This window comes from Thunnus thynnus, chromosome 11, assembly GCF_963924715.1.
Source record: "Thunnus thynnus chromosome 11, fThuThy2.1, whole genome shotgun sequence".
NCBI lineage: Eukaryota > Metazoa > Chordata > Actinopteri > Scombriformes > Scombridae > Thunnus > Thunnus thynnus.
The window spans coordinates 21,612,035-21,634,528 of NC_089527.1; the positions used below are offsets into that span (position 1 = coordinate 21,612,035).

The 22,494-nt window shown below is 42.4% G+C and overlaps 1 protein-coding gene across 5 annotated transcripts in view; it reads left to right on the plus strand.

The window, feature by feature from the left end:
• Positions 1-22,494, plus strand: part of myo16 (myosin XVI) — a 108,580-nt gene continuing 86,086 nt past the window's right edge. The window contains exon 1 of one of the 5 annotated variants that reach the window (XM_067603777.1): positions 1-111. Coding sequence is in view for 1 of the 5 variants with exons in the window: in XM_067603776.1 (XP_067459877.1) it covers positions 21,274-21,301 (28 nt within the window). In the remaining 4 variants the exon portion in view is untranslated. Of the gene's footprint in view, positions 112-5,331; positions 5,532-9,267; positions 9,458-20,826; positions 21,302-22,494 lie in introns of those variants that run through there. The other 4 variants (XM_067603778.1, XM_067603779.1, XR_010930636.1 and 1 more) reach the window with 4 other exon arrangements.

Consider the following 22,494-nt stretch of genomic DNA (forward strand, 5'->3'; position numbering starts at 1 on the left):
CTGTGTCTCAAAGTGCTTCAGATCTCTGCAGCTGAGACCAGATTGTCTATGGATGTTATTTCCTAGCTGAAAAGAAAGCGATAAGAACTACGGGGGAACTGTTACCTTGAGGTATGGTGCCACTTGTCTCCTGTTTGTCTGTGAGTGTCCTCTGTTCTTTAGCTGTGTGAGAATATGTGTGAGTTTCTCTGTGTCACATAGGGGCCTGCTGGCACAGTGTTGGGCCATTGGCAGTTTTGATTTACCTTCTGCATGAATGTGTTGCTATAACTGAACAAACATCTCACAAAGAGTCAATGGTCTGCATTCATTCAGCTTATATATTTTCCAGGGAAAAGACTATTTCTTTTCCCTAAATGTCCATTGTCTCTGTTCACTGTCTGGGCCTTTTGTTTTGTTCCTTTCATTTTTTTTCCCTTCTTGCATGCTGTTGTTTGCCCCGAGATGTTGCATGTATGCCGACTGGCAGCGCAGGAAAAGGGAAACAGGTTTGTTGGCTTGTTCACTGCACACACAAACACCCACTCCTCCAAAAAGCCTTTGGGGAGCCTGGATGTCAGCTGGGAAATCGTCCCAGTTTCAGAGGACCTTGAGCGGCTTTCACCCAAACGCTGTGTGGTTGTGTGATGTCTGCAGTGTGTGTCAGTGGGACAGAAGAGAGAGCAAAAAAAAAAAAAAAGCAAAGAAAGGTAGAAAAAAGTAAGAGAGGGGGAAACAGACACAAGAATAGAGGCATTGTAGTGGGCAGACAGAAAAGATCAGTGAGGAGAAGGAGAGGAGGACAGGTTTTATAGTCTGTAAAGGTTTTTCTGCTTGGTGTAACAGAACGGAGTAACAGACAAGAACATAACTCTGGCTGTGTCAACCACACAAAACTCCGCTTTGTTTCACAGGAGCTCACAGATGGGCTCATTCAGACAGCAGAGGGCCTACACCCCAGTGTGTGTGTATGTGTGTGTATGTGTTTGTGTTCAAACATGTTGATGTCAAACCCTCGGGACAATATGATGCAGAGTTTGACTGTTAAATACTGTGTAAAAAATCAACCACGGTAAACTGTGTGTGTGTGTGTGTGTGTGTGTGTGTGTGTGTGTGCTACACCCATCTGTCCCCTTGCTCAGCCAGATTGTGGGCCTCGGTGTCTGGCAGCGTGTTGGGTGGAGGTATCACTCTCTCTCTCTCTCTCTCTGAACTTGTAAGATTAACTCAAACACACGTATCCATACTGCCATTTTCCAGCAGTTGCATCCCAGTCTCTTATTTTATTATTTCATGTCTCTCTTGCTTGGAACAAAGTGATGCGTGCTGCCATGGTCTAAGGGTGTAGACGGCAAGTAGCAAATGTCTGAAAGCTGTAGTCTGTCAGTCTGCGTCAGGACACAGCCCAGTCCCCTGTGCTGTGGTCAGCTGTTGAACCACATGGTCCCAAGTCTTAGTCACCACCCTCCCTGATAATTATGGGTTGATTTATGAGAAAGGGAAGACGATGACGAGTCTTTTCCCCGCAAGAAAGGTTTTTGATGGATCTGCTGCTGTCGGAGCTCCAGTGGTGTTCAAGGAATATACAGGCCCCCTCCCGTTTTACTCATGTAAAGCAGCCCGCCGACTGTGTCGCCACACTGAAGCCCTGTGGCTTTGGCAAGATTTAAATGACACCTTTTATGCATGATTAAGGAGGGAAATGCTTCTTCGCACAGGTCTGTGAGGAAGTGCAACGTGGAGATAAAACTAGAGAAGACACCACTACCTATTACCTGGAATATCTCCGTCTGATGTCTGATCAGTCATACCGGTCAAAAGCCTTTGTCTACATTTTTGACGTCGAACTTTTCGCCTGTCCACCAGCTGATCTATTCTTAGATGGGACTGGCCAGTTACCACGCGTACTGGATTTCCTTTGCATCTCCTCTGGCAGACAGCCGCCTCATTAACCCCCTTCAGAAAAAAAAAGCATACATATACACATACGCACAGGCTCTGAGCAGATAGATGCATTTCATGTGCCTGACGTCAGAGGGCAGACAGCTGACTGGGCAGACAGAAGTGGGGGTTGGATGGGATTAAAGGGGTCACCGTTCCTCTGGGGAAGCCATAGATTTGTCTCACCCTAAAATCTGATTAGTGCAAATTGTAATCCACACCAATATTTGCTATTTATATTTGGTGAGCTGCGAGAACTGGAGACATACTTGTCATTTCTGAGTGAAAATGTGCAGCATTTATATGAGGTGTGATTTGAATTGAAGCCAAGGGCATTGTATTTAAGCCTGCAACTGTTTTTTTTATATACTGACTGATCCCATAAGTTATTATTTGATCAATGAATTATGATCACGTCCAATGCTGGAAACCATAGCATGTATCACAAGTGTCTGCATGAGTTGAAAAATGATGTCAAGATGAAGATGTAATCCCAGACTATTCTAATAAGAAAGTAAGACCCATCAGACCAGGCAGTTGGCCTGCTCCAACAGCAGCTAAAGCTAATGACAGGTGGTGGGGAGCACTGCTGGCAGCAGCAGCAGCAACATGTTATTTGGGAGTGGACCACTTCCAGGAGGCTAAGATTAAATCCAAACCTTTGCTCTGAGACTTTCTCCCTCTGATGAAAACAATATCATCAAAGCAGGGCTGTCTGCGTGGATTCAATACTAAACAGGTGCACCGGCTGACACAAAGGTCGACCAACCCCTATATGACGGTGGTCTTTGTCAGAGGAGGCCGTTTCCCGTGTGACCTCATCGTTCTATAGAAGACTTCCTAATATTAATGTGGGCTTGCGGTTGCTGGTATGTGACTGGCGGCCTTGCAGACTTTGTTTCCCTTCCAGAGCTATTATTGGACACTGTGTCAGTAAAGGGACATCAGTGTCAGGGTCAGTGTTTGGGCTTGCCAGGACTTGCTCCTGCTACATTTGTGTGCATATATATTGCCTCTCACTTTTTTGTACTGTGAATTAGAATCGGAGAGCTGCATTTTATGCGTACATGGAGTGGTAAGAACATTATTGCTTGCAAAGAGAAAAAGAGCACCTCGTCTAGCACCAGTTATGAGGTTAATGCAGTGTGTAGGAGAGCGAGCTGAAGTGACTTGATTGTGCGACATGGCAAGGAGTGTGACAGAGGAGGATGATAAAGGTCTTTCTCAGCAGGAGGAGAGAGAGAGAGAGAGAGAGGTGGAAGGGACGAACAGACAGAATGGAGAAAGAGCAGCTCGTGGAGCAGCTGTTTCTCTCCCCTTTCTGGAATGTGTATGAGGGCAGGTGCATGAAATGTAACCGCTTCACCGCTCCCATCACTATCAAGCCTCTAACACACACATAAACACACACGGGCCCTCCTCGCGTGTGCATGTGTGCAATCCACTTGTAGGTGGACAAGTGTTTGCACACAAACACTTGTCCACCTACCAGGTTCTCTTGCCTGCAGCTAGACAGTGCATATTAGAGTGTTGAATATGCATGCTAATTATTTGAACAGGATCGGTTAAGCATTCCCTTTAAAAAAAACACAGCTTTGATCTATCCAAGAAGCCATGGGGGAAGTTTACGCTGAGATGAAAGATAACGTCTAGCTGTGATGTTTGTACGCCTGATTTCAAACATGTCATCTCTCACATTCAACCCTAATCAAATTAGGTCAATACTTAATGGGGCATGATGCCCCCCTCTGACAATGCTATGATACTCTCCCACTTACTATCATACGTATAAGAATCCCTGTCAAAAAGTAAGAGATGGAGGCTATATGAATGGAAGAGACAGGCAATAAGTAGCTGGATTGAAGTGACGGATTGAAGAGATGGATCAAGGTGAAAGGTAGTGTGACCGGTGAAAATGAAGAGAAGGTATGGGGGAAGGGGTGATGAAGGATTCTCTGTCAGTCTAGTCATATTCTCTGCTCATTTCTGTAAGTGCAGATAAGAGTTCTGCAGAGAGGGATAATATAGGTAAAGAAACATCTCAGACCATACTCTGGAGGGAATTGCTTCGGCTTTGGATTACAGGTTCCGCCCTCAAGTGTGTGCATGTATTCTACGTACGTATGCGCCTGTGCGAGTTGAACCACTAATCTGGTCATTTCATGCCCACGATGTACCTCGGTTCCAGGATTTAATACACACTCACCCCTGAACCTCTCCCACCTCTCTCCTCTGTGTTCTTACTTTGGCTCCATCTTCCACCTCCATTCATCCTTCTTACATTTACTACCAATTGACCTTATACCACAATAGAGGGAGTTCAGCTCAACTAAAGCAATGACCGCAGGCTTACCTCACTGTAACAGGGGGCTGATAAGAAGATATGTGTAATAAAGTGTTGTTAAATCAAGGTAGATGAGTCTAAGTCATGACCAGTCTGTTTGGACTCTTGGCATTACTGCAAAGTAAGGGTTCGTATGAGGGCAGTGCTCACAGATTTAAGGAATATTATTATATTGAGTATTAGCAGTCACACAGTCAAAGACAGACTGATGACAGGAACATTTTGCTTTAATTGGGTGGATGTCTAATCTGGTCAGTTATGTAACCAATTAAAACTATAAATGTATTTTTATTTTATTTATTTGTATACAGACAAGTATTCAGTGTAGCATGAACATATGCCACATAACACAATATTTGCAGTCTAAACTAATTTGCAATGCCAGTCTCTAGTTGGGCCTTTAAAGTACACAAAACTCACTCTCGCTCTCACTCAAACTTCTCTCAGTTTTCTAGGTTCACTAAATTCACTTGGTTGTGCGCAGCCGCCCACCTAGCATCTACCTATAGCCTGTTTGTGAGGTGTTTAGGGAACATCTGTAAATTGTAGCGTCTACTGATAGTCTGCATGTGAGGCATAGAACACATAAGGTGCTTGCATTCAGATGTGTTTAAACTGACAAATCATCTGAAACCATTTGAAAAGAAAGGGACAAAAAGGGAGGTCAAAGTAATCAATATGACTTAAGACACCCACAAAGAACTCTCAAACTGTTTAACTATGAAATCTTAAAAAGACACAAAACACTCAAATTAAAATTAAAACCATAAAATTTCAATTTCAATTTCAAAGATGTTTTTCCAAACACTCTGCACATATTCATTTTGTGGATTATTCCAATGAGCAAGTATGCAGAGCTTCTGACACTATTTTTTGATTTGAACAAAAATCAGATAAAATAAAAATATTGGAATTAAGATATCATGGATTTACAAGAAAGACAATTGAATGATGTATGTTTTAATAACTTTTAAATTTAAACAATTTAAATAACCTCTTGCTCACTCAACCTGTTCCCAAGTGCAGTAACCTTGGATGTACAACACATCCATGGCAGTAACATGTGCTGTAATCATAGGCAGCAACTAGTTAACGTTAATGAACGTTACATCCGGTAAAGTTACTTTCGCAGGAGCCATGCGAAAAGGGGAGAATGGGCGTAGGAACATTGTTAACTTTATTTCAGGTGTGTACAGTCAAAATTTAAGGGGAATCATATGTTGCAAGCAAGAAATTTGCACCACATACCGTCGAAGAAACTATTAAGGTAAGACAACTATGCTAACACATCAACATGCCAGATTAGCTCCTTTTCTACCATGAAAAATACAAGTGGAAGGCAACCGTAGGACAGTTATAAGGTTAGACAAATGATATTGGTTTCTTGTGTTAAAAGTATTGTTATTGCATTGGCTTGTGTTTTGATTTTGTAATACTGAATGAAAAGCCTCGCTAAGCATCATTTTAGCTGCAATGTTTTGGCGTGATATTCACTGACTTACTAATGATATGAAAGACCTATAGCGCTGCTGTGCTGCTTCCTACGTAAGGTAAAGGTAAATCTTCCATGTTTACCTGTTGTCTTGTTAAATTCAGGTAAAAAAAGAATCAATTTAACATTGGTGTCACCCTGGCAGGCAAACATTTTATCTCCAAGGCAGACCTAAGACATCTGTGAGATTATAAAAAAACTTCAAAAGATACAACTCAGTGCTGTAAACAGGTAAAAATAAAGTTATGATTTTTTCCCCCCTATAATAAGTCATCACTGGTCACAGTGTATGAGCAGCACCATAATCAGTGGCAGCAGCCGCAGCAAATTGAGCCTCTGTCTCACCAGTGGAGTGACTCATTTAAACCAACCATGACTTTAACAGCATGTTATATTAAAGTTACTACAAGGAACTTTTAACTGGTTATGCAACAGTCTCAATTTAATACTGATGCCTCTGTATGACCTACATAGGCAAATTAGATCATCAGCGAGAAGACTGGCTATTTCTATATAGTTATTCTAAATGCCTGCCACTGGGTAGCAATATTTTTTTTTCTTAGGATGGCGAAGTCATGACCAACTCTACTATGCCCCTGATCCCCTATTCTTACCCTATCTAATCTCACTCCTCATGCCTAAACCTAACCAACCCAACTGCCATCCTAGAAAAAAAATTGGCCACTGGGTCAGATTCATAGATGTATAATAAGAGCTAGATAGGGTGCCGCCGCTCAGTCTTGCAGCCAATCTTTCCCAGTGGCGGTATTGCAGCGAAAAATCCCCTTGCAGCCCAAAAAGCTTTTTCCACATAGACCACCACTGTAAAAGTGACATCTGTAAAACTATTGACAGGACCCCTCAAACTGCAAACAAGGTCAATTATGACTCTTTCTATTATAAATTTTTGATACGTGGAAGTTTTATATTTGTAAAACTTTACTTGAGCCAAGAAAAGCGATTTTAAAAATCTGTGACGTCATCACAATGTAAAGTCTATGGGTCGAGCGGGAACTCATGGGTGGGACCAGCGTAGGAAACACTACTGCGCATATTTGGCAAAGCCAAGCAAACCCAGAAGCTAGAAACTTTTTTGTAGTATGTGCCAGCCAAGCAATTTTTATAGGGCTGAATGGTCGCCATTTTTAGTCCGGTATCCAGCTCTTGTAATACATCCATGGTCAGATTCCTGGCATGCAGACCCAGACCGGGAGAGCCTTTGTTTGCATTACATGTAGCATTGTAGCAAAAGGGAGGACAAAGTTTTTGTTTGATAATGTGTAAAGTAAAGTTAGACTTGTTGTTGGCTTCCTGACTCATCTTAAAAAAGACGAGAGGAAAGGAGAGAGAGAGAGAGAGTGCGAGCGAGTCGAGAGCACAAGAGAGCAGCGGGGGTCAAGCTGAAGAGTGAATGAGAAAAAGGAGCCAGAACAAAGCAATGAATCAGATAAATAAAATGTTATTTTCTGATTGTTTCACAGCGGTTACATTCTAAAGCACAAATAAACACGCCCACACCTCCTCACAACCCTGCGGGAAGGTGAGATATTGCTGAATTTGGCGGTGAATGCAGCCTTACATGTAACCTCGATGTATAAACGGTAGAAAAACAAATTATTACAGAGCCACAAACAGATACATCACCTCATGGCTTTTCATCCTTCAAACATCTGTGTTTTAAAAAAGAAAAATATTGTTAAAACTAAGTCATTCATAATTTCCACTCTGTGAATTGTATTCATTGTATTGCATTTAAATTGTTTAACTGTCCATAAATGGATTTTCAGCTCTCATAATGATTCTTCTGATTCTCTCCCTCTACTAGTTCATGATGTCTAAATACATAGTCGGAATAAACACTGACTTACAAGGAAATAAGGGCTGAAAAATAGGGGAAAAAATCATTGTTGGTTGGGTAATACAATCATTAATTATGTGAGAAGCAGCCGAGAGATTAGGGGAATGACGAGCGAGGGATTGATACAGACAGATGGAGAGATTTTCCAGGAGGAAAGCACAGGAAGCTAATTAAAGACCAGATGATGTGCAAATAGATTTGACGGGAGAGGAGATCTCTCTTTCTTCAGAGATACCCCCCTCTGTCTCTCTCTCTTTCTGTCTTCCTTACTTTCTTTTTTTTTTTTTGTTTAACTTCTGCCTCCATGTTCTTTATCCCACTCCACCTCTCATATCCTCGTCAGCGACTGATGAGTAGATGTTTTGATTTTTCTCTGTCTTTTTCATCAGTTTGTCTTCATCTGTGTGATGGAATACCTTTCATTGGCTTTCTTAGTCCCGCAGGTGATGTTGAGAACAGGTAGAGCAGAGGTGCGGAAGGGAAGTTTTAAAAAAAGTACTCCCACCGATTTAGCATTGAACTCCTATAACATTGTCAGACTCACGGTGCAAAATCGAAGCGGTGTTAGGTGTTATGTTAACCTCAAACAGAGATGAAGAGCCAGCTACAGAAGTCTGGTAAGCTCACTTCCATGTAACCTCTTCAAATTTTTTCTTTCATGTTCAAGCTTTTAGTCTTCAGCCCCATATCATATCACTTATGGCAATTTATCAGCAGCTCCCTCTGGAGCTACAAAAGGCTGCATTCAACTTTTATTCATATATATATATACACAGTACTCCGCAAAGACCTGTAAACAGACTTTGATGTGTAAAATTGGTGGAGTTCCTCTTTAAATATAAAAACAGCACGGTGGTGAGTGGTACGTGAAGTGGTTGAAGTAAGGCAGTGATGAACATCTTGAGCTTGTGACGGTTGGGAAACAAAAACCAGACCAGGAGAGGAGAAGGTGACTTGTAATTGAATAAAGGAGGCGGCTTCAGACACAGTAGTGGTGGTGTGTGTGTGTAAGTGTGTGTCTTTGTTTGATTTGTCTCTCAGTGGCCAGGTTTTTCCTCCCCCATTTTCCAAGGTCAACATGGGGATTATTAGCAAGAGCCACTGTAGTAATGATGGTGGTGGTCATTAACTATTCATCACCTCACACTGCAGGAACCAAGTGTTTGGGTTTATGTGTGTCGTGGACAAACACATCTGTTCAGCAGCGTTTAGGCTCCAATATGTGTGCATGTCTGTGTGCAAATGAGACAGCTGGCTCGCGTCTAAACAAGAGATTTCCAGGGCGTACCTATTCAGGCTCCGTTGTGTGTCTCCCCGTTGTCTGCCAGTTCTCTTTGTCTGCCGTTTCTGTCTTTAGGAAAGTATGCCCGTTTGACCACAAACTCTTCAGGGCGTGTACGCTACATGAGGTGAACTCAGGCGCCTCCCCCTCTTTTGTATCCCGTACCTCCCTACTTGTTTTTACACCAGCTCTTCAGTGTGATAGTGGAGGAGAAGGTGGGGGGGGGGGTGGATGCTTGTGAGGCTGGGGGGTGTAACTGTACCTCTCAGATGGAGTAAGTGGGCTGGGTTCACCGGGGTCTGGAGAAGGGGGGGAGGGATGTAGAAAGAGAGAGAGAGAGAGAGAGAAAGACAAATGTAAAAGAATGAGTAGCTCCAAGCGGCAGAGTTGCCATGGCTACGGGGGGGAAACGGATGAATGAATGACATCACAGTGGCGGGGAGGTGAGAGAGTGTGAAATTGATTTGGTGGCGGAGCACGGGGAGGCGGCTCTCGTTCGGGTTCTTCGTTGGGCAGACGGCACATCTGTCTCTGGTGTCTCCTGTGGACGGGCTCTCACCGGTAAGGCTCTGCTTTCTCTCTCCCCTTCTCATCACAGCGAAGGAACGATGGCGAGTGTAGCGTGCAATTTTTTTTTGTTTTTTTCCTCTCTGATAACACTCTTCGGGTCTCGGCAACATGTGAGAACGAACACAGAAAGAGAGAGAGAGAGAGAGAGAGGACATGTGTGTGGTTATGTGCATGCATGTCATGTGGTGCTCCTGGCGTGCCACTGGGAATGAAAGGAAAAGCAGATGTGCCGTGCAGTTGTCACGGGTCTAAATATACCATGAGATGCTTAGTGTGGAAGAATGTGTGCGTTTCTGGCTGGGAATGAACAGCTGATTTCAGTGTGCCGAATGCTGAGACAAGCTCTCAATAACAAGAATTATTAGAAGGTTTAGCTTGTCACAACTTAGAGCTGTATGATTATGAGTATGTCTTCTGGGTTAGTGAGAGACATCCTATCTCGTTGCGGTGTTGTTATCAAGCAACTTGATGTGCTGATGCTTTCAGTTATCACGAGATAATTTTCTTTTCTAGGGAAGTTGTCTTGTTCCTCCTCCGCAGGGAGATCAAAAGCACAGGGTCAGCTACTGAACAGCACCTTTGGAGCTGGCGAATGTATTGCCAGAGGACACTTAAGCAGAGAAGCTAGTGCGAGAAGCTAGTGTGAAACCGGCTCCTCCGATTAAAGGGCTTCTTCCTTCCACAGTGCACCACCCCGCTGTGAGTTCATTGGCAAAGCCAGTGCCATTCATCTGGCTGTGTGATTAATGATGAAGTTGACCCGCATTGACCCTCGAGGGACAAAACAGCTAGAGTTGAAGGGTAGGGGCTAGAGGTCACATCAAAGCCAATCAGAATCCTTAGCTCAGTCTCTTCTCTTGGCCAGCATCCTGAACAGGGAAAACAGATTACATTAGGGATGAAGGGATCAACATTTAGGCTAGATTTGGAAAGCATAATCCATTACTAGGACTGTTAACTGGTCTACAAATCTGTTGGAATGCCTCTCACAGTGTGGAGGTGAATTTGGGTGATGGTTGGTTTCTCATCTTTTCAGTAGTTGTTATCAAGGCCACGTTGTTATTGAGCATAGGTTTCAAGCTTCAAGGACACCGTACTGCAGGCAATCTAGTATTTTGGCCTTGTCTGACAGGCAAGTGTGTGAACACTGCTGCCAGTTTTTGTCTAGGGAGAGTATGCAAAGAGATCCTTCCTAACCAGACTATCCTATTTTATTCAGAAATCACGGCAACCGAGATAAGAGCGAAAGGGTAAAGGCTTTGTACCTTGAAAACACATGTAGCACACTCACCTTTATGCTTGTGGCTGAGACAGGTTGGAGTTGTGGAGCAAAGGCAGAATGTTTTAGTTTTAAAAACAGCAGGAGAAATGAGATTGTCGGTTTGTGAAAGGGTAAATCGGTTCAATTGAGTGTCAGTTTAGTTTACTTTATACCTTTATAGTCCCCAAGTCCAGATCACGGTGGCATTGCAAGGTTCAGCCGAGTTCACTCGAGCAGTTGATACTGTTAAAGTGTCTTCGGATGTTGCCAGCAGGTGTAGGAAACTCTACTGTCAGTGTGTCATGTGTGTGTGATTATAGTCCTTGTATACATACGGAGCTACGCATCAGGCAAACCTGTAAGCTTGTTGCATTTATTGTGAGAGGAAATCAGGGCGGATGCTTCATTCCAGACTATATGAAGCAGCGCTGGCATGTCTTTTAAGTCAGTTTAAAAGCTCAGCTGAGTGAGTGACTGTGAATGCCAGCTTTTTGGACGGCCATGGTTGGGGGCACAAGTGGGTCAATAGCGTAGTCATGCCAGCACTGATGTTTCTTTCTCTCTGCTTTCAGAACAGAAATGCCCTGTAGCGAGACACAACTTAACACGGTGACATTTTCAATGTCGCAAGTAAAAGAATCTGAAGTTAGATCCGAGCCACTGTACTGCATCCTTCCTCTCAACCTCCTCAACAGTGAGGTTAAGTTTTGTTCTTTCTTTTTTCTATTTACTCTCTGCCTCTTTCGTACATTGTTCATGACTACTGGAAAAGAAGAGTCGTTTCAAAGAGGTTGCATAGCGACATAGCGAGTTGTGTTTACACCATGCTGAAGTCAGCGTCTGTGTGTGTGTTTTGGTGAGTGTGTTGCCGTGTGTGTGCATTCAGTCCTTCCCCCTTGTGGTGTCAGCTGGTTGGCAACGCTTTGGTCAGATATGGTGACTGGACCCATACACAAACACTCACATTTAAACACGTGCGCACATGCACAGACTGTGTGGAGGATTTTTGTCATGTTTTGTCATCTTATGAGTCATACAGCAAGTGTTTCAGAAGGGTTAAGCAACATGTTGTGGTTTTTGGCATTCAACTGGTAGAGCTGCCAATACCAGTGTGCCTCAAACCACTGAGACAACTTATGAAAATGAACAGGTGAAGTTTTTGATTTTGGTTTTCCTTGGAAAAGAGGAAGTAAAATGAGTTTTAAACTTACAGGAAAACTTTCAACCCTTGTGTGAATGCAGAATATGTACAGGAGATATTGGTGTCTATGCTACGCTAAACAGTGGTACCGGGGAGCGATGCCAGCTTGTCCCAAGGGGAATTTAGAGCCTATACAGGTGGATGCTGGGATCAAGGTGGAGCCCTTTTGAAATGATATACTGTATGAACCTCTGACGCAACAGCAGTAACAGTTTTCAGGTGAGAAGTGAGGAAAGAGCAGATCAGAGACATAGCTACACATACAGGCCTTAAAAAACCCCCGCATACCTGTAAGTGAGTCTAGCAGTTCACTTGCATGGTCTACTTGAACTATCTTTCAGGCTTTGCTACATTTTTGTTGCTGCGATGTCATTCCTGCCCTCCATCATTCTCCTCCATTCTCCTGAAGTACTTTCTTAAACAGGACAGAAACTATCCTGTATAAGACAGAGTTTGCAATAAATGTTGCTGACTGGTCAGACACAAGCCTCGCAAGTGCTACAACTTGTATAAGATCAGACTCCAGGCATGCACTTGTTGTTAATAGTATCCATATAAGAACTTGAGATTGGTAATGTAATGTTGTTGTTACTGTTATTGAGCCAACTTCCAAACTAGTCTGAAAAAAGAGCCAGACAGAGGGAGGACACTAACAAGAGAGACTGAGGGAAACAAAACTTTCCTCCATTTGCGTCACTGCAGTTATGCACTAAAGCAAAGGAACCTTCAGCAGTACAAGTACAGATTGTCAGTACATCACAGACAGGTGTCTAGCCTTCTTGGCATTTTCAGGCTCCCTTTTCACCCCTACAAGGCTGCTTTTTAATATCTATTCAAACTTTACATAGTTGCACAACAAATGCTAAAATATAGAGGAAATAGTTTGTATTGTTGTCTTGTGTTTCAAACAAATAGAAACTGCAAGCAAGTATGCTAAAAGGACAATTCTTGATTTAGTTTCAGTTCCAGGGTGGGATTTCTGGAACTGTTAGGTTGAAAAGAGACATCTCTTTGTCTTTACTTCCCTGTGTGTTTTTTGTTAGTGGTTTATGAAGGGTTAATTTAAATCCCAGTAGGCTGAAATGAAACTAAACTTGCATGAGACTGAACTGTTGTCAAAGGAACTGAGACCAAATATCTGTATACTTGCCATGTTTACCTTAGATCTGTTGGTTTAATGAACAACAGATGGGGTAACTTGCAAATTGTAGGGTTTGTAGGGAGTTAGCATGGGTCTTCTCACAATTTCAGCAAGTCTAGCGTCAAACTAGAGAATTTTGCCAGAGGAAACATGCCAATCTTGTCTTGCAGTTGTACATCCACAATGAATAATTGTTTGAGATCTGTATACAACTCAGTATTTTATTTCATGTAGGATGTACCCTGTATTTCATAATAGTCACAATTTGTTCATGATGCAGACAGTGCTATAAAGTTGTTTTCATCATATCATTACACTTAATTATTATTACACTTATAATTATGTAGTCTAGTCTTTCTTCTGCTACTCTCCACACTTCCTTATCATCTACTGTTGTGTGTCAATCTGTATTGTTGCTTTGGCAAGTATCTCAGCCTTGCCAACGGGAAAACAAACAGCCGGTTGAGTATACTTGTACATGATCAAGAGTGTGTGTACATTTCAGTACATTGTGTGTATGTGTGTGTGTGTTTGTGCACACTTGCTCACATACACAGGAGCTATCTTAGGGAACATCGGCACTTGAATTTGAGCAGCTGTGAACGTAGCATGATGCCATGAGCTGAATGGTGATGAGGGTTAGTATTAGATCCAACTTTGCAAGGGTCTATTAGCCCACTGTGAGTCACAGATACAGTATGAGTTTCAGTGCGTGCCAGGCAGCGGTCACGGTTTTCGTTCCTAGTCAGCCGAGAACAGAGCAAGGTGAGAGGAGGACGTCTCTCTGTACTGAGTGGTGCGCTCGTTGGGAGCTGCACACAAGCAGGACCGCGCTGCTCTTTTGTTTGTCTGGTTATTGATTGTCTCTGGCTAAAGCTTGCAGACATCCTTTATGTTCCCATGTTGTCCATTGTGCCAGCTGCTTGGAGCTGGGAGCCTGGGGTGAGAGATAGACAAAGGCAGAGAAAGAGATGGACTCGCTTCCAATTTAAGGGATTCTGAAGTTGACGAGAGGAAGGCAGGGAAGGTGATTTAGAGGGAAAAACAGAAACATAATTATTGGCAGAAAGTGAGGCATTCAGCATGAGAACACGTGAAAAGGAGCAGTTTCACATGAAAAAATCAGTGTTTCTTTGATGCTGTTCGGTGGTCACAGGACGTCTGGGAGGGGCTCTATGTGAGCCGAGCAACCCCTAACATTTTCTCAGCTTGTTTCCCTGATAATTAAAGATCCAGACATCCGATGACTAAAATCCTTCATCCAGTTGCAAGATATACTTAAAAATGACCACGATCTAAAAAGTTTATCGTTAAAATGTGGCTTAAAACTGAATAAATTTATGACAGTTTCTGGCAGACAGCTACAATGCCTATGTATTATCTTTATGTGTATACTCTTTGGTGGAGGCCATTATGGCGGAATACCACAATGCTGATGCGCCCTTTACCAAAGAGTATAAGCGCACAAGATGATAATCATCTTATGTGAATGAAAGGGACCGTTACCTTGATTAAAATTACGGATTTCACTGGATTTTAAAATTGTTGGAAACATTTGGAGTAATGTAAGTACACAACTGAACAAAGTATATAACATACTGTAGGTCTAGTCATTTTTAGACATTTTAATGTGGAATAGTTACATATTATAGCTTTAATTGACAAATTCTGCTCCATCTCTCACTGCCTTTGTCATGAACTAATTTACAGCATGTCGTTCATTTTGTAAATTATGGTCCCATTTAGAGTAAAATAGACAATAAAGCAGGGTATGCTTTAGGGCATGCCTACGTTGTGATTGACACATGACGTCGCTACCATGGCAACAATGTTGGTTATGTACATTGGCATCGTATCCCCAGATTAGAATAGGAATGTAGACATAGCTGACACTATGTATGTTTTCAGCTCATGAAAGTTAATTGTAACATTTTGGTCGCTTAAAAATCTTGTTCAGCGTTCATTTATACTAAAAGACCCTCTATGGAGTCACTAGCCAAAATTAGCATTAGTATTAGCATTATCACAGTTAACCAAAGACTGTAAATGCACCGTGCTAACCAAGCTAGCAGCAAGTGCCAGGGTGAGCTCCACAGTTTCATCCAAATATGGTCACCTCTGGCTCCAAAAATCCAAGATGGCGATGGTTGAAATGCAAACTGGAGGCTTCAAAATGGGAGTCCACAAACCAATGGGTGATGCCATGGTGGCTATGTCCATCATTTTTTTACAGACTATGTACTCGACATTCCAGCTCTCTGCTAAACTGTCACTTGCTGCTGGTCTGCTGCTTGCTACCATTAATTAAATAGCTATTGTGTGGCAACATTTACAAGAAGTAAGTCAACCTTTAAAATGAAAACCCATCAATGAAAAGGAGGACAAAGCACATAAAAAAAGAAAGTTTGTGGAAATGGAAGTTTGAAGATAATGGAGTTTCAAGAGGCTGACTACAGTAACTGTTCTGATGCTGAAGCTGTGGTGACGAGTTCTGTGTTTTGCCAGTAAACCAAAGACAAGAGCAGAAACAACTTCTATTTCTGGATTTGTAAGTAGGAATATTGTTAGCCATAAGATCCTGGTCTGTCTGCCTTTGGTCATGAAGTGAATAATGCAGATTTAATTCCAATCTATGTGCACTTGAGCAAGAGACATAAATGTCTGTTTGATAGAGTGGAGTTTCTCAGTGCTGAGCATCATACAGAGAAGCTTTAAAATCCTTGCAGGCAACGATCCACCTTGGAATTGGCTAATATAGCTGCTAGACTCCTAACTTATAAATTATTAATATTAATCAGTAATGCCTGCTGTTAAATTTAAACCTGTACTGAGCTCCAGTTTTGGAGGCCAAATAGTTGGATTACAATGTAATCCAGCCCACATAGTGATACTCATTAAACTGATTTCAGACATGCAAACAGAGGTCTGTGGACTGTAGCTCTAGTTGTTGTTTTTTTATGTAATTCATTCATTTTTAATGATCAAAAATCTCTGACAAAGATCCTATTGAGTTCATTGAGAACATTATGTTCATTATTGCAAATTCCTTTATGCTGTTTACAATCTTTGCTTGGAATAGACATCTGTAACATTTGCTTCAGTCTTAAATGTCTTCTTTGTGGGTAATGCTTCTGTATTCCTGCTGCTGTGCCTGTGCTTGAGTGCAGGCTAGCAGCTTATATTGTGCATGTTGCCTTCTAGTATCTTGAATCCATCCCTAGTCAATGAAGTTGCTTATTTGTGCTCTACCAGGTAACTTTCAAAGAAAAGAGTGGATGAAAGAGGCTTCTGTGCATTTTATTTATTCATGAATCTTTTTTTTTTTTTTGGTTTCTGCTGTGCTAAGGAGCATTGTATGCTTTGATAGGACACCTCACTTTCCATCTCAGCCCTGCCAATTAAACACTGTCTAAGAACAGGGATAGAAGAAACACTAAATCAACCTTCTAATCCTGTGTAACAAACTTGTGTGCAGCTGGTGCAAAATACATCAGCGCGTCACTCCCATAATCTCGAGAGCATGTCAAGAAAACCAGCATGACATCAGCACCAGAGACCAGTGAGAGGGCCGAGCTCTTTTAACCACCCAGTCATTAGCTTAAATACATATTACACTTGAGCAGTTAAATATGACTCACCTTTAAATCAGCCACCATCAAAATGTTGTCGGTCTTTGTATTGCCAAAGGATATTTGTTCTTTTTTTTTTTTAGAATACCGTTTCAGTTGCATTTGGTCATAAATATTTAATTCCTACAAATAGTTCTTGTACATTTTGATTACTCTCTCCCTGAGCAGCGAGAGAATATCCACCCGGGTGTAACTCATCTGGTAGCCCATTTGTCAACACCCTTGTTGATGCTTGGCTGCTCACAGTGAAACCTCGTTATTACATATTCTAACATATCTTTAACTAATCCTCGAAAATAATGATCATGTGGCCAAAAGATGAGGTTAAAAATGCTGACTATATTTGTGTGTGTATTAAGGTAACTAACAGTTTGAAGATACTGAAGATACTGAGCTCAGGTGTCAGGTGTCATAGTTTTGAGTCATTTTTTAATAAAGACACGTCCAAATTCTCTGATTCCAGCTTCTCAAATGTGAATATTTTCTGCATTTTTTTAGTCTTCTATGACAGTAAAAGATATCTTCAGGTTGTAGACTGTTGGACGGGACAAAAGAAGACATTTGAGGACGTCACCTCGGGTTTTGAGAAACAGTGAATGACATTTTTCACCACACATTTTATGGACCAAACAACCGATCAATTACTCAAGAACATAACAGTCAGATTAATCAATAATGAAAATAATCATTAGTTGCAGCTCTGGTCTGTGATTCAGAAAATTCACTTAGATTTGATACATTATGGCGGTGCTATGATTTAATACATGGCCTTAGAAGATGCCTGCTCCATTTCCAATTTGTTAAAACCTAATAAATGTAGAAAATCTCACATCAAGTTTCACATAAAGAACATCTGTGATTTAAAAAAATAAACAAAGACCATTTCAGAATGTTTCATCAGTAGGATAAACAACAAAAACAACAGCAGGGCTTTTGCCACGTAACAATAAAACCTAATATAGTGACAAAAACACAAGCTGTCACCTTCTCAGTTAAACAACAACAATAAACATAGTAAATCATAAAATTCACTGTATATTAAAAGGGGAACCTTGTGTGGAACAACATGATACTATATGCAGTATTGTTATGCTCCTAAAATCAATATAGCTGTTGGAAAATCATATTACTTTGACCGTGCAAGTATAGAGGAGAGGGGTTAAGATATAGGCTAGACAGAAGGAGGGAAGGTAGATAATGTAATCTAGTGAATAGAAAGGCACTGGATTCATTTAAATGCCGGTGTGTGTGTGTGTGTGTGTGTGTGAATTCCTCATTAACAAGAGCTTGTAATCACATAGACTAGTGGACGATTGGGATGTGAAGGATTTTTTGTTTCTGGTAGATTCACTATGCTTTTTTGCTCAGGAAGCTTTATTGTGCGTGTGGATGCGTTTGCAAAGTTCTGTATTTGCATGGCAACATTAAGTCATCCATAATACATGCAAATAGTATTCACAGTTGAAAATTTGGCTGGTAAAATAAATATTTATTTGTGTAAATATATCACATATGATGAATAATTAATCCAAAGAGATCTCTTTTCATATTTAATGCATCACCCCCAAACTTTCCAAGTGCCTTTGGCTTTGTCGTAATTGGGAACATATCCTGCATCAGACATCCTGCATTATTAGTGTCAGTTACCAGATCACACACGAGCCCGCATACAAGCACGCACACGCTCGGGTGTGGTAACCATAGAAATCATGACGGAAACACAGTCGCTGTACTGATTGACACCTGAGGGTGATGATGGCAGAATGACAGCTGTGTCAAACAGAGAGAAATTTGTCATCTCCTGTGGGATAAAAGCTGTTATAATGAGTTTGTCACTGCTGTATGGAAGCAGGGAGGCACAAAACAGCCAAATACAGCATATGTTTTTTGTACAGTATGGGCTATCAGTCATTACATTGAAGCTGATACTATACAAACATGCGCAGATGTGTGTGTGTATATATATCTATATATATGTGTATAGAGTTGCACATATTCAGAAAATGGATTAAAGACATTGAGAAGTTGATGTGTAAATTGTCGAGTGAGTGTTTTCTCTCTACTTGCATTATAAAAAGCTTGTAATAGCTGCATTTTTTCTTTTAACAGAGAGATTTAAATATCTCTCATATATAATGAAGCCTTTTTCTTCACTCTATCCGCACTCTCTCCGCGCGCCTCGCTGTGTTTTGGTACTTGACCTAATTGTTGCTCTAGAGAGGTATCGGGACGTGACTCCAACCCACTATCAGGTAGATGTTACGCCAAGCGAGGACTCGACTCGTCTTATAGCACAATGTTTCACATTTAGCCTAGACCTCGTGTCACCTTTTCGTCCCAGCGTTCTAGCACGTCACCGCTCCCTGATACAGCATGTTACATATCTATCGCTGCAGGCAGAGATAGCAAGATTTCGAATGAGCCATTAATGTTTCATGACATTCGGATGGAAAAGCGTGACATTTTCTTGTCAGATCTCCCGCTGTGAGGTCTGGATGTCACGGGTAAAGTGTTAATGGGGAAGTCATTGTGTTATCCTTGATCAAAAAATACTACACTACTTAGCAAGCCAGGGGCGGCAGAGCTGTGCATGTGCAATCTGCCGGTGATATTTAGCAACGTGACTTATTTAGTGTTAATTGTAACCTTTGCAAGCAGTCAGACGCCGAAACACAAGCACACACACACACCCAAATCTGGAATATTATTTTACTCAGGTAGATGTTGGAGCAGTTGTTCCGGTAGAGTTTTGCAGAAGATGCAGCGCACTGTTTCTGTGACCTGATTTCCTATGACAGGAATTACTCGAGCATCCAGTCTGACACAAATACACACACACACACTCACACACACATCCATTTCCCTTTCAAGCTCGCTCTGCTGCTCCTCCATGTTCACTATACTGTCACAAAATGAACCTCACCTGCTTCTCACGTTCTTTTCATCCCATCTCCACATGTTATCTTCCCATGTTTGACAGCAATGGGACATAATATACTAGCTTAAAATCTCCCACATAAAATACAGCATGCTCTATATCCTACAGATGTGTGGGTACCGTGGCACAGATTTTTCTAAAAATGTGTGTCACAATCCTGCTTTTAGTCATACACTGCACAGCCTGTTAAGCATTTCTACGCTCATCCATATTGTGTGTCTTCAGTCTGTCTTGCTATTTCACGTTTTCTCTTTAGTCTGCTGTTTTTTCTCTCTCTCTGCTTCTCTCTCCCATCTCTTTCTTCCTCCCTCACATCCCCCCCCCCGCCCTCCCCACCTCGCAAATCCTCTTTTTAATGCAAAGCTTAGGTATTCATACATGCAAATGAGCCGTAAAGCACAAAATCACAGAGATTGCCCCACAGACACACTGACACTGCAAGCACAGTGCACATTGCATCACTTACTGTAACACTTGCTGTGTGTTGGAGCATGATAAACGCATGATGGAGCGTGTGGTCTCAAAACCCTGCCATTCTAGTTAACTCTATCTATAAGTTGTTAATTTGTGGCCGGCTCAAGACAATTGATGAGCACTTAACCTGCACCAAAAGCACCGCACTGCAGCAGCTTCTCTCTCTCTCTCTCTCTCTCTCTCTCTCTTTCTCTTTCTCTCTCTCTCTCTTTAGCTGTCCTTCTACACAGTTTAACAGTTCCCTCTCTCTCTCTCTCTCTCTCTCTCTCCCTGTCTATTGCCATCTCCTGATTATTTTTCTTTCTCTTGCTCCCCCTGCTGTATCTGCATTTCCACCATTTTCTATTCCTATCTCTATCCTCCTGTTTTCTCCAGTGACCTCCCTTGCTCTCCCTCCCTCGCTCCCCTTATCTGTGTTGCTCTCTTTCTTTGTGTTATATCTACAGTGTGAGGAGGCACAATTAATCCCACCCCCCCCCACCCCCCCAAAAAACACCCCTTTTTTTTTCTTCCTTTGGCTCAGAAGGTAGGGGATTGTCCAAAGAAGTGTGCATCTGTATGAGTCACTGTGTATGTGTGTGTGTGTGTGCGTGTGATAGAAGGAGACTGGTAGGGGGTGTGTAAGGAGGTGAAGAGCATTGCGTCATCGGGGGTGTGTTGAGCGGGAGGTGGGCTGAGCCGGCTGTCAATCAGTGACGTGAGTGTAGCACGTGCGTCGGTCATGGCTGGGAAGACGTTGTGCGACGGTTATCTGGCTGTAGGCGAGGAGAGCTAGAAAGAGCCGCAGCTCCCTTGCCGACGGGTTGACCGAGGGAGTGAATGTCTGTGTATGTGCGGGTGTGTGTGTGTGTGTGTGAGAGTCTGAGTCTGTGCGCATGTACATGCCGCCCGGGCTGCAACTGGAGCTGCTACCGCTGCTGCTGCCGCTGCTGCTGCTGCTGCTGGTGAATAATGCAGACAGGGGAACGGAGTTTGGATAGCATGCAGGGAGCCAGATTAATAATGCATCTTGCCGGGTTACAAGCTCTGCATTAGTTAGTTTTGCTGGAACCTGTAGCTGCCTACTGTCTGCCTACCTGACTTACTGACTCCTCTCCTACCTTTTTGCCTGCCACTGCCAGCCTTTTCTACCTGACTGGCGGACTGTCTGACTTATTCAGAAAATGTCTCACTACCACTTCATCAAATGCTGTAAGTAGCCACTTAGCATCTCTTTATCTGTGCATACATGTGTGTGTGTGTGTGCATGTGTGTGTGTGTGTGTGCACGCGCAAGTGTACTTGAACATGCCTCAGCCATGGGTGTGTGCCTGTTGTATTACCACTTACTGTATGTGCAGGGTGTCATATACTGTGTGGGTTTACATGCTCAAGAATTCTGGTCACCTGCTGCCGACACAGCATCACAATGTAAACTTCAAATGGGTATTTGTGTGTGTGTGTGTGTGTGTGTGCAGTAAGTGGGTGTGTGTGAGCTTGCTGCAGAGAGCTGCTGCAAATGTGTGAAGCTGACCGGTGAATGCGGCAGGTACGTAGCAGCAGAGGGAAAGAAAGATAAAACAGAGCCACAAAGATGCAGATCCCATGAGCGTCTGGCATATTCATAACACACTGACAGACTGACTGAGAGAGAAAGTCATTTCAGAGGGAGAAGGACAGATGGAGAGAAACTGAGGGTGATTTTTAGAGGAGCGTTGGTAGAGAGCGAGGGAACGGCAGGGTTGGGAAATGGAAAAGGAGGTGAGGATAGGATGAGTGACATGTGAAGGATGTGGCCAAGTGGTGGGAAGAGTGGCGAGTAGACTTGGTGGAGGAATGAGGGAGAGTGATGCTACTTTGGGAGGTAAGAGCAAGGAAGGAGGAGAGGAAAGAAGGAGAATAAAGGAGGACAAATAAGATAATTCATTGATAGAGGTAATAAAGGCAGTCAGAAAGTCTCTCCTTGATTCTGAGAACCCTACTTGTCTCCCCTTACTACATACATTTATATAGCCATATCCTGTATGTTTATGGTATCTGCAGCTCAAAGTATGTATGTGTGTGTGTGTGTGTGTGTGTGTGTGTGTGTGTGTGTGTGTGTGTGTGTGTGTGTGCTATTTTCAAATTTACAAGCTCCTGCAGTGCTGTCAGTGTTATTAGCTGGAGCCTGCATGGGATGTTTCACATTCAATCAATAACTGATAGCCAGGAGATGGGATGGCAGGAGAAGAAAGCTCTTGCTTTTTTTTTTTTTTATCATCCCTGTCTCTCTTTAACACTGTGTCTCTTCTCAAATCCATTTAGCCCTTGTTTCCCATTTGACTCCTTGTCCTACTGTCCTTTCCCACTCTCATTCACATTCCATGTTTCTGCGTAGAGGAATTCATCGCACAGCAGCAAACGTCA